This window comes from Pogoniulus pusillus, chromosome 8, assembly GCF_015220805.1.
Source record: "Pogoniulus pusillus isolate bPogPus1 chromosome 8, bPogPus1.pri, whole genome shotgun sequence".
NCBI lineage: Eukaryota > Metazoa > Chordata > Aves > Piciformes > Lybiidae > Pogoniulus > Pogoniulus pusillus.
The window spans coordinates 30938463-30951314 of record NC_087271.1 but is presented as its reverse complement, the minus strand read 5'-3'; the positions used below and the strand labels follow the sequence as shown (position 1 = coordinate 30951314).

The 12852-nt window shown below is 43.3% G+C and overlaps 1 protein-coding gene across 1 annotated transcript in view; it reads left to right on the top strand.

The window, feature by feature from the left end:
* The window catches only part of COL24A1 (collagen type XXIV alpha 1 chain), a 162682-nt gene that overhangs the window by 97902 nt on the left and 51928 nt on the right, over positions 1–12852 (top strand). The window contains exons 26-29 of the mRNA XM_064147936.1: positions 45–98; positions 2263–2316; positions 3087–3140; positions 11819–11872. Of these exons, the coding sequence (XP_064004006.1) occupies positions 45–98; positions 2263–2316; positions 3087–3140; positions 11819–11872 (216 nt within the window). The remainder of the gene's footprint in view (positions 1–44; positions 99–2262; positions 2317–3086; positions 3141–11818; positions 11873–12852) is intronic.

Sequence of the window (12852 nt, the reverse complement as noted above, 5' to 3'; positions counted from 1 at the left end):
TTCATCTGGGGTTCTTTTAATTGCTTTTCATTTTCTTGTTAAAGGGAGAGCGAGGCAATCCAGGGCCAGTAGGCCCTCCTGGTGAGAAAGGTGTTATGGTAAGTCCCAAGTAATGCAGAATCCATAATTGTGTTACCTACAAGGGCAGTTTACTTTCCTAAACAGTAATAAATTCTCACCCTTCTGTCATGGAGGCTGAGTCAGGAATTATGAAAATACAATTATTGTATTTTCCTGGAACCCTGCCCCCAAACTATACACAAAATTAGTTTAGTTCATTAACAGATTCAGTTTGCTCAGGAATTTCTTTCAAAAGGATATTATAGATAAGTTTAGATATTTAGGAAGTCTGGAAATGGAACAGGCTAAGCTATAAACACAGCCTTACCCCACCATCAATCAGGCTGAGCAGGAGATTAAGGAAATAAAAGGTCTTACTCACAGAGGTGAGATAGGCATTCGACAGTGATCCCTTGCTGGATTCCTCTGCAGGAGCAGCCTTCTGACATTGCAGCCAATATCCAGTAGTAGAGATCCACACGGCAGAAGCCCAAGGCGAGTGACAGAGCCACGAAACTCAGAAGTGTCTCAAGCACTTCTTCATGAATGGGATGGTCGTGGAATGATACTGCTTTAACAATGGTGGGGGAGAGCCAAAACTGCTAGGGTCCCCCATCTGGGAGGCAGCCAGGAAGTTGGCTACTGTGATAGGGTCTGAGAGAGGGCGGTCCAGATGCTGCCGGCTTTCTCTCAAAGGACCCCAGGGCTTGCCAAGCCCTCAGATTTGCACAGAATGGTGCAAAGTGGAGAGAACCATCCAAAAGCAGGGATGAGATAAAACTGATAACCGTGCAAAAAGGTAGGAGCTGTCCTAAAGTGGTGACAGTCCAGTCACAGCAGGAACCTGTCCTTTGCAGTGTCAGGGGACTCTCAAGACGGGAACTCTCAAGGCAGGAACCCTTACTCTATTTATTCTTTTTCTAGACAAAGTGTCCATTTACCATTTATACTGGGTGTGAAAACACAGCCAACCACCAGCCCCATTCCAGCGCAGGCTTCCGCACAGGTCAGCCCAGGTGCAGAAAGGCAGCTTTTGCTGCTCCACTTCAAGCCCTCGGGGTAGTGGTGGGGACAAAGCAGTTTTCATGCCTTCTTCTCCCGTTCAAATTCATGGAGTGGAGGGAGAAGAAAGGAATTTGGGGTACCCCAGGACACTGTCTCACTGCACTAGCCTTATGGAGAAGAGTTGTACTTGTGATACCTTGTTTCTAGGAAATTTCATTTGGCAGCTTTATCCCCTCTGGAAATTATATCGTAGAGTGATCCTCTGAAGGAAGCAGCAAGGCAACTGCATTTTTGGGAAATGGCTCTACACAGCCTTAGATCTAAATAAAAAATGAACACAGTTAGTTGAAAGGAGAGAGAAATAAAGAAGGTTCCGCCTCAACACAAGGGGGAACTTCTTTACTGTAAGAGTCACACAGCACTGGAACAGGCTCCCCAGAGAGGTCGTGGAGTCTCCTTGAGACTTTCAAGGCCTGTCTGGATGTGTTCCTCTGTGATCTGTGTTAGATAATATTGTCCTGCTCTGGCAGGGGGGTTGGACTTGATGATCTCCTTGGATCCCTTCCAGCCCCTAACATCCTGTGATCTTGTGACCTCCTGTGTAGACTGGGACAGTACAGGTTGTTTTAATTTATAGACTGATAACCAGCAGAGTACAGAGCAGTACCCAACCCAGCTGCTTTTGAAAAGAGTCTCTTTAGGAAGATTAATGAAGGAGAATTTATTAGCATAGGATCTTAACAATTTTCTTTTCAACTATTACTACTGCTTATTGCCATAGGCAAATCCAGTTAAGCCATAGCAGTGAGAGCCCTTCACAGTAGTAAGTCTTTGTAGCCCTCAAACAAGAACTGCTCTTGGCGTTTTGTCTTGTCTAGTTCTTCATAATGCCAGGATTTGGTGACTTCCTCTTCCCATTGTCACAGTGTTAAAGTTTGAAATTAATTTAGGGATCAGTAGCTTTTGCTTCATTACATCCCTGTCACCTAGCATCCTTGGGGGGGGTTGCTTTAATGATTATTGTGACACATGCAAACAAATACTTCTTTTCTAAACCAAATTTGGGGAATAATTTTTGCAAGAGTAAACATTTTATTAACTTACCTCATTTTTTTTTCCAGGCAAGTAAACAGATTTATTGCTGTTATGATGCTTTTGATAAAGCTGTTGTGTATTTTCTGTATTTCAATTCTCTAGGGCTATGCAGGACCTCCAGGAGACCCCGGACCTCTGGGGCCAGAAGGATTACCTGTAGGTATAGATTGGTGCTTTGGCTTACCATAAAATGTGGTGTTTGTTGATTTTTTTTCCTGTTTGTTTGTCTTTTGGATTTTTTTCTCTGCTGAAGCTAAGAATGGTTTCGAAGTTATGCTGAGGTCTGTAAAACTGTCATGAAAATTTACCCAGCCAGACACAAAATCTGATTGATTGCTCTTTACCAGGGTGATCCATGAGAGGTAGAACTAATTATATCATCTGCTCATCCATTTCAAAATCACTCAGTTGAGGCAAGCAGGAGAATATTTATTTTTAGAGGATGGCTGATAATTGCATAACAGTTTAGATTTTAATTCATTGATGCCCAATATAAATATGTTCATTACATGTTTAGTTACAGTGTTAATTAAAATAAACCCTAATTTTCTGTGTATAATTGTGTTATAATCTGGCTACTCTGGGTCTTCAGGACAGACAAAAACTGAACCTTCTGTCAGGAACTAATAGGTTATTCTTTAAAATAACATTGCTGAAATCCAAGTATCCTTTAGCCATTTTGGAGTGTTGGACATAAGTAATTTTCCACAGTTAAATTAGGATTTCTTATGATAAAGTTACATAAAGTCTCTTGTTTAGATTTTTCCAGGTAAGTTGTACTAACCCAAGTAATTGAATTTGAACTCTGAGTGGAAGTGATGGATCTGTTGTGCTTGCGTTGGCTTTTGCTCATTTTGCATGAGCCTTGTAGTTTTCAGAAGTCTGTATATACAAGACAATGAATAATAAGTCTATCTGACATGTAGGGACCTTCAGGGACAAGAGGACCACCAGGGCCACAAGGACTTAAGGGAAGAAGAGTAAGTCATATTGCTCTTTTATGTTACTTTGGGCATAGTGTGTTGCCACTATGAGTCTGATGTGTAACCTATGTACAGCTGTTTCCTTTGAGCTCTGTTGTCTGGACTCAAAAGTCATTTGCACTGAAGTCAGGTGATACCTGGATTTCCATTTCACAGAGCAGTTAAAATGGGACTGAGATTTCATCTGAAAGCAGGATCAGACCCAAAATGACTGATGGCTTTGTTTTCTTTATACATAAATATGGAAGTGTTGGTATTTATGACTACCATTGGACTGTTTCAGTGGTTTAAGGACTATTTTCTTTGTCTGCATATAATTTATCCCTTTAGAAAAGCAATCAGAATCACCTAAATGGAGTTCTGTGAGAAGCAGCAGCAAAATCAGAAGATAGTACTTGCTAGAACCTCAAACCTCAGATTAGATAATCCTTTCCATTTCATGCATTTCTATCAGGGAAATGAAAACTGTTGTTTCACTGTATACAAAACACTAATTTATGGACCACATAAGTGAAGAGGAAATCTGTCTGCATCAATTTGTATGTGCATTTCATCACAAAGCATAAGACCAGTATCAGTGAAGGCACTGCAGTTCTTCACCTGGGAATGGTTTGCTACATGGTTTTCAGAACTACTTTCCTTCATAAACCCTACCAGTTCCTTGCTCTTTCTGTCTTGCATTTATTTTGTCATGGTTTTTTTGCAGTCTAGCTTAAGATGTCTGCAGGAAGCAGAATCCATCCACACTGATTAGCACAGTGAACTTTATGAAGAACTGATGTATAAGCAGTTTTTAACCACAGGTATCAGCTAGAAGAGAATTTGCTTGTGAAGCGTTTAAAAGGTCCTTATACAAATGAGTTCAGTGGAGAGAGGCTCTAGCAGCTCATGGGAGCCCTACATGCATGACTAAGGTAGCCTTCTGACAGGAGTGGAACTTGCTGCTTTGGTTTAGAGTGAAGGGGAAAAGAGTCTTCTCCTCAGGATGATTTGATAATGTGAACCGTAACAGAAATGCAAATCAATTGTGAAGAGGGAAAAAAAGTACAGTCACTTTCACTGTGAAGTGCTGATGTTTGAACATCACCTAAAAAGAAAAACTTCTTGGGCCCTAGCACTCCAGGAGAGTGGGTGTCCCAGAGGATGCAGTGGCGTAGAAGGCTAGCTCAAAGACAATTTGATGTAAATAGCTGTCCCTCAGCTTGGTTGTACATTTTAATTCCTCTGGATGTAGTGTCCCCCTTTAAACTGTTCCTAGCAAGACCATTTGGCAGCATCACCAGAGCTGGAATGATTGCCAAGCTATTGACATGAATGCAAGTCTTCCTCTGCAGGCTCTTGTCCTTCCCAAGAGCATCTGCTACCTGTCCTGGCTCACTGGAGAGGTCCCTGAAGACTGGAAGCTGGCCAATGTGATTCCCATACACAAGAAGGGTCATAAGGAGGAGCCAGAAAACTACAGACCTGTGAGCCTGACCTCAGTGCCAGGCAAGGTCATGGAACAGGTCATCTTGGGTGCCATCACAAAGCACCTACAGGATAGCCAAGGGATCAGGCCCAGCCAGCATGGGTTTAGGAAGGGCAGGTCCTGCCTCACCAACCTGATCTCCTTTTATGATCAGGTTACCCGCCTGGTGAATGTGGGGAAGGCTGTGGATGTAGTCTACTTGGACTTCAGCAAAGCCTTTGACACTGTCTGCCACAAGAAGCTCCTAGCCAAGCTGGCAGCTCATGGTTTGGACAGATTCACTCTGTGCTGGATCAAGAACTGGCTGGATGGCAGAGCTCAGAGAGTGGTGGTGAATGGTGCCACGTCCAGTTGGCAGCCAGTCACAAGTGGTGTTCCCCAAGGATCAGTGCTGGGCCCAGTCCTGTTCAATATCTTTATTGATGATCTGGACGAGGGCATTGAGTCCAGCATCAGTAAGTTTGCAGATGACACCAAGCTAGGAGCAGGTGTTGATCTGTTGGAAGGTAGGAGAGCCCTGCAGAGGGACCTGGACAGGCTGGATGGGTGGGCAGAGGCCAATGGGATGAGATTTAACAAGGCCAAGTGCAGGGTTCTGCACTTCGGCCACAATAACCCCAAGCAGCGCTATAGGCTGGGGACTGAGTGGCTGGAGAGCAGCCAGGAGGAAAGGGACCTGGGGGTACTGATAGATAGTAAGCTGAAGATGAGCCAGCAGTGTGCCCAGGTGGCCAAGAGAGCCAATGGCATCCTGGCCTGCATCAGGAACAGTGTGGCCAGCAGGACAAGGGAGGTTATTCTTCCCCTGTACTCAGCACTGGTCAGGCCACACCTTGAGTACTGTGTCCAGTTCTGGGCCCCTCAATTCAAGAAAGATGTTGAGGTACTGGAACATGTCCAGAGAAGGGCAACAAAGCTGGTGAGGGGCCTGGAACACAAATCCTATGAGGAGAGGTTGAGAGAACTGGGCCTGTTTAGCCTGGAGAAGAGGAGGCTCAGGGGTGATCTTATTACTGTCTACAACTACCTGAAGGGACATTGTAGCCAGGTGGGGGTTGGCCTCTTCTCCCAGTTAACCAGCAATAGAACAAGGGGACACAGTCTCAAGTTGTGCCAGGGTAGGTATAGGCTGGATGTTAGGAAGAAGTTTTTCACAGAGAGAGTGATTTCCCATTGGAATGGGCTGCCCAGGGAGGTGGTGGAGGCACCGTCCCTGGGGGTCTTCAAGAAAAGACTGGATGAGGCACTCAGTGCCATGGTCTAGTTGACTGGCTAGGGCTGGGTGATAGGTTGGACTGGATGATCTTTGAGGTCTCTTCCAACCTGGTTGATTCTATGATTCTATGGTGATTGTTTTCTTAGGGCAATAACTTATTTTAATTTAGACTCTGTTTTGAAGGTAGGAAGTAGTTTTTATTTAAGGAGTGTCACATCTTCTGCCAGCTGAGAGGAATTTTTGAAGGAGTCTCTCTGTGATTCTGGCAGCACATCATGGAGTGCATTGCTTATAATTACAAATCACTCAAAATAAATCCCAAACATCCTGACTTCTGTGGAAATCCCAGTTAGGAGCTGTGGTTTATGCCCTTGTTTCCATCCAGTGTGATTGGGAATGCTTCATGGAAGGGGATCTCGAGGCAGACCTGAGTCCTCAGGCTCTGCAAAGTAACTCCCACTGAAGCCACTGGAAATTTTGGTTGCTTTCAAGATCAAAACACTAGACTCAAAGTAGAATCTTGTATAATGGAAATATCTGGGGCCGCCTGAAACCTGAGGTTTATCATCACTGGATTCAGACAGAGAAGTGTCAGAACCCTGAACTCTGTGTCGCAGGCCTTGGAAAAATGCATAGCACAGTCACATACAGAAGTTAAATAGAAGCATATGGAAATTCCACTTTGTTGTGTGCTGAAACAGGAACATACCCCATCTCCACAGCTGGAATCTGCAGGAAGTCTTAGGAGCACTGACCCTCTACTTCTGCACTGTCACAGAGTAGAATTCCTTCATCTCATAAATTCTGGACCTTTCAGCAACCAGTCCACATCCAAGATTACCCAGCAGCCAACTTAGGCCTGAGAATATCCAGCTGCTTAGTCTCCAGTACACCCAGGAGTTATGGACAGCTGAAGGCAAGCTGTCTAGGAGTTTATGGAATCTCTCGCTGTCAAGGGATTTGGGGGAGATATGATGTAGTGCTAGCACAGAGCTTCCTCAGCTCATGCTCAAGAGCTGATGTACTTCATCTGGAATCATGTGTGTGATGGTTTGGGTGTTCCCCGCCCCCCCACACACTTTAGAACTCACCCAGACTAGATTCAGCCAACTCTGGGAATATGAATGAAGCTTATATTTACAGCTAGCACAGTATACAAGCAGATATTTACAGTATAGACAGTTATAGACAGAAATATACAAGGTAAAAGGTAATACAGAAACACAACTCCCCTCCCAGAAACCTGAGTCCCCAGGAGGGGCTCTCAACCACCCCTACACCTTCCCCCTACCCCTCACAACCTTACCCCAGTCCCCAGGAAGAATAGAGGTTTGGCCAGAGGTTTAGGAAGCAAAGTGGGCTAGCCTGAGATGGAGGGTGAGGTTAGAGAGATGCAGCTCAGCCAGCAGCCCAAGCGAGAGTGATGGTGAGTGTGTTATCTAATGTTTGTATTTCTCCTTCCTATACTTCTCAGCAAGGCTGTGAGCAAAGTAGACATCACCATTGCTTTCTGTCCACAGCCTGTAATCTAGCTCCTTTCACCAAAACGTTCTAGACTGCTTCAAACTAGCACAATGTGGAAGGTTGGGTCCTTTTGTTACCCACTTATTAAATCTCATAAAAACGCAGATGGATAACACTGTTTTGTAGGTACTTCGGTGGCAGAATGATGCTGGATGAGTAGGGATGGGAATATCTATCTCTAAAACACTTAAGTTCTCTCTCTGACCAGAAAGAAGAAATACATTGATCTCGAAGACATAATGGTTGCAGCATAGTAGCCCTGAAGCCATTGTTGCATGTTTTTTCTGTTGCTTTTGTTTGCTAATGTATAGAGAAGAAAGCCATAATGTCAGAGATGGGTTCCTTTAGTTCACACTCTAACCTCCAACTAGTACCACTGTAGCTTTTGAAAGGAAGAGGTCCTGTATTGATAGGTTAATTTCATGAGTATGAACTAAACAAATTCTCCATAGTTGCTACTGTTCTTAGCAGTTTGTGTTCTTCAGGTTGATGTTTGCTTTTTTTGAGCTCAAGAGCTGTGATTTTTCTTCTTGCTTTTCCCTGGAATGCAGCTCAGGAAATTCAATTTTGATAAATGGTGTAGTGAAGTGCTGTAGATTTGGGGTCAGGCAGCAGCAGCTGATGTCTGTAGCAGCCAGTATGGTTATCTCTGCTTCAGCTGTGTCAGTACTAGCACAAAGAATCTCAGTTAACTAAGGGCATCAGTGCTCAATTTTAATGAGTGACACCTTTCACAGTATCACAGTATCATCAGGGTTGGAAGAGACCTCACAGATCATCAAGTCCAACCCTTTACCACAGAGCTCAAGGCTAGACCATGGCACCAAGTGCCACGTCCAATCCTGCCTTGAACAGCTCCAGGGATGGCGACTCCACCACCTCCCTGGGCAGCCCATTCATACTTCTCAGAGCAGGGAGTGTGGAACCTAGAAGAATGTTTGTGCTTCAAGGGTATGTGAAAACGAGAGCCTGATGTGCTTTGTGATACATCAGTAGCTGAGTATGCCTGTCTGTCTTAATTGTTCAAAGGAGCAGTATTCTCCTATGGCCACCACTGAAAATGAGAAGTAGCTACCTAGTATGTTTGTTATTTTCACTTCTCTTACATTCGGGAGGCAGAATGAGAGAGAACAAAAGCAGTTAATTGGTGTTTCTTCCCTTTCTGGATTAACTTTTCCTCAGTTTATCATCCTAGAGTTTTAAATGTAGTAAATTCCATTTTTACAAACAAAGCTGAAACTGCAACAAAGTAGCAGCGATTGTTTGGCAGCCTAACTGCTCAATTCTGTTGCGACCTAGGTTCAATAACAGCAAGCAAATTGTCTCTATTTCTGCACTAGCTATAGTAGGAAATAATGCAGATCCAATTAATCTGTGCCAATAATGAGTCACATCATAGTATTTATAGGAGTGTTATGGTGTGCTTTTGTTAAACTATTAAATTGCCCTCTGTTTTGTGGCTGGATAAAGGCAGGCATAGCCCAGAGTCAGAAGCTGAGCATGGTGTTGGCTTCTTTTGCTTTGTTTTCAATTCAAAATCACATAATAGAAGGTTGGTGATTTGAATGGTAGGCCTCTTTCCTTGAGAGTTAGTGACCAAATTAGTTGTCATTCTCTTCCTAATGATTGGGCTTTTGTTGTGAACTCCTTTGAAGCGGTGATTAGCAGAAAGCTTTTGGTGTGTCATTGTGCATTCCACAGACTGAGAATCCCGTGCAGTCTTCAGACAGCACCAAATGAAGGGCTTATGACTCCCTTTGCAAATAAAAGGAAGTCACAGGTATCCAAATAATTTATCTGTTAATACTATTGCTGGAATAAGAAACATAGAAAGAAATCTCCTCATTGCACAGACTTTTTTGTGTCCTTTTCCAGCTTTGAATGTTTCATCTTGAGATTCTTTTCCCTGCTCAGTCCTGTGGAGGATGCACAAAGACAAATGACAGATCAGATATCTGAAAAATTCTGAGAAACACTAAAACTACCCTGCAATTGCTCAGATGAACACTCTCAGTTTCCCCCTTCCTGTGTTTCCCAGGATGATTTCCCTGCAGCTTTTCTGTGAGTGTCTCTCCCTTTTTTATCTTAATGACCCATCCTCACTCTATCTCAAAGTTTCCCCCTCTCCCTTCTTCTCCTGTTCCTGGAGACATTTCACCTGAAAGGAATAGTGGGACTCAAAACCTGCTTAGTCTGCCCTGGATTTTTGTCACACACTGTTTTGTGTGCATTATGGTTATCGCTTACAGAAAAAGGGCAAACCATTAATTTGATGTTGATGTGATTAAGATGTTTATCTTTCTTTTACATTATGCCATGTAATCAGTAATTTGGCTTACATAATCTTAACGTGAAGCTCAGGTAGGGTGTCCCTGCCCGTGGCAGGGGGATGATCCTTGAGGTCCCTTCCGACCCTTACTGATTCTGTGATTCAGTCATGTTCTTTTAAAGGCCTCCATTACCCTTGAAAACACTGTTAGTGGTTTGGTTTTGCACTCTGAGTGCATTTAAATCACCAGGAATTTTGTGTTGTTTGTTTGTTTTTTTTTCCTCCACAAACTTAATATCCTTTGATTTGGGACCTTTCTCATTGAGATCCATGTAGCAACGCAGAGTGTCATCTTCTGTAGCCTCTCTTCTCCTCTAGCTTATGAAAATGCCTGTCAGTACTCATTCCTGGCTTAAACTGAAACAAGAAGGTGGCCAGGCTAACCCACGAATTGCTTCACAGCAGATCTCCCCCAAACTACTGAAGTATCAAAAGTGTTCAGACAGCTTTCTGTGCCTTTCATTTTCCTGTGTTTTCTGTGCTTCCTTGTGCTGGCCAGAAGTGGCAGTGCTGAAATGCTGGCATCCCAAGTTTCTCATGGGATATTTCTGCCTTTCCCAGGAGTTGTAATATATATCAGCCCATGGGAAAGGCCTTTTCTTGACACTTTTCTGTTTCAGGAGGAAAGCTTCAATGACTCTGGATACACACTGTTCATGAGTTACCAGTTAGACGTTCCCACTGAAAGAAACAAGTGTGTGCTCATCATCTGTTCCAACAGAGATTTTGCATGTGCATCAGTAAATCCAAGTCAGAAAGAACAGAATTCTGCTGCATTTTGTCTCAAAAAAAAATGACTGTGACATGGAATTCACAAACATTTTTGAGGGGATGTAATCTAAACAAATCAGATGTGCTTCCAACAAAGCTGTTTTACACATTTCTGTTCATACCTATTAGAACAGTGTGGCAGCTCTCTGGAAATCAGCCATGATTGCATGCCTTCCACTGTAAGCTGGCACTCAAAACATAAGATGCTCTACATCTCAGAAATGCACTCTCAAAATGCAGATTGTTTTCCTCTAGACACTGCCACATCAGTGTACTAGTTCTGTCTGATCCCAGCCCAAATTCTGCTAGGAAAGCTATTTTGTCTCATCCTCCCACTGCATAGGGCTGAAAAGAGCCTGGCTCTGTGCTAATGTGTATTTAGCTTTTGCTTTAGAGTGGTCATTTGTTTTCAGGATGTTATTAACTGGCTTTAGTTTTATTTTCCATACCCAACTAGTCATGGTGTTTAGGATTATGGAAGTAGTCTCTTAATTCTGGATGTTAGGAAGAAGTTCTTCACAGAGAGAATGATTTGCCGTTGGAATGGGCTGCCCAGGGAGGGTGGAGTTGCTGTCCCTGGAGGTGTTGAAGAAAAGCCTGGATGAGGCACTTCGTGCCGTGGTCTAGTTGATTGGATAGGGCTGGGTGATAGGTTGGACTGGATGATTTTGGAGGTCTCTTCCAACCTGGTTGATTCTATGATTCTAATTCAGCATGAATAAAAAGCATCCATTTCCATTTTCCTTGTCATCTGTTTTAAGGATTTTCCATTCACTTGTAAACAAGTGGATTTAGATTTCCAGCCTTAAATAACCATGTATTGGTTGTAAAATACCAGTTTACAAAGAGACATTTCCCTATAACAATAAAGCAATTCATCATTCAAGGTTATAAGTTGCTTTTAATGTTACTTCAAACTGATTTAGTAGTGGAAAAAAATTATCTGCCTGTTTTATAGTTTTACTAGAAAGCTGGATATTTGCAGATACAACTTACAATATGCTTAAAAGCAAGTACTCCATATGAGTACTGTTCACCTAAATTCTTGTAAATATATGCCTGTTGCTTGCATAAAAAATGGATGGAAAAGAGAGCTGAAAATACTAGCTGGAATTCTGTCTCTACAACCCAGAACATTTTCCTTGTGTTTCCCCCCCCCCCCTAAAAAAGCCTTCTTCTTAAATTGGTATTTTAGCAAACCAGATACTTTACTCTTTGAAGATGGAATTCAAAAGTAAGATACAATGAAAATTGGGATTAGTGCTAACAATTGTGATTCCTCTCTCCTAAAGCTTATGTTGCATCACTTTGATGATAGTTAAATATAATCCATAATTAATATTCTAAATCACTTGTTCAATATTCAGGGACCAAGAGGTCTAGAGGGTCCTCCAGGAGAACCAGGAACAGAAGGCATTAAGGTGAGTGCTGCATCCTCAGTACTATACAAAACATTGAGATCAGGCCATAGCAGGTAAGAAAAGAAAGCAAATTTAAAAAAAAAACCAGCAGATTGAAGCCATAAACTTCTATATAATCCAGGTGATTTTCAAATTTCTCCTTTCTTCAGCTACTTTATTACTATGATGTAGGGTTCTGCACTTTGGCCACAACAACCCCAAGCAGCGCTACAGGCTGGGGACAGAGTGGCTGGAAAGCAGCCAAGAAGAAAGGGACCTGGGAGTACTGGTAGATAGTAGGCTGAAGATGAGCCAGCAGTGTGCCCAGGTGGCCAAGAGAGCAAATGGCATCCTGGCCTGGATCAAGAACAGTGTGGCCAGAAGGACAAGGGAGGTTATTCTTCTCCTGTACTCAACACTGGTCAGGCCTCACCTTGAGTGCTGTGTCCAGTTCTGGGCTCCTCAATTCAAGAGAGATGTTGAGATACTGGAACATGTCCAGAGAAGAGTGATGAAACTGGTGAAAGGCCTGGAGCACAGCCCTATGAGGAGAGGTTGAGGGAGCTGGGGTTGTTTAGCCTGGAGAAGAGGAGGCTCAGGGCTGACCTCATTGCTGTCTACAGCTATCTGAAGGGAGGCTGTAGCCAGGTGGAGGTTGGTCTCTTCTGCCAGGCAAGCAGCAACAGAACAAGGGGACACAGCCTCAAATTGTGCCAGGAGAGGTATAGGTTGGATGTTAGGAGGAAGTTGTTGCCAGAGAGAGTGATTGGCATTGGAATGGGCTGTCCAGGAGATGGTGGACTCATCATCCCTGAAGGCATTAAAGAAAAGCCTGGCTGAGGCACTTAGTGCCATGGTCTAGTTGACTGGATAGGGCTGGGTGCTAGGTTGGCTTGGATGATCTTGAAGGTCTCTTCCAACCTGGTTGATTCTGTGATTCTATGTAAGCCCATCTAAGCCTGAATGTGCCTTTTGTACAGTTACTCAGCATTTAAACTGAC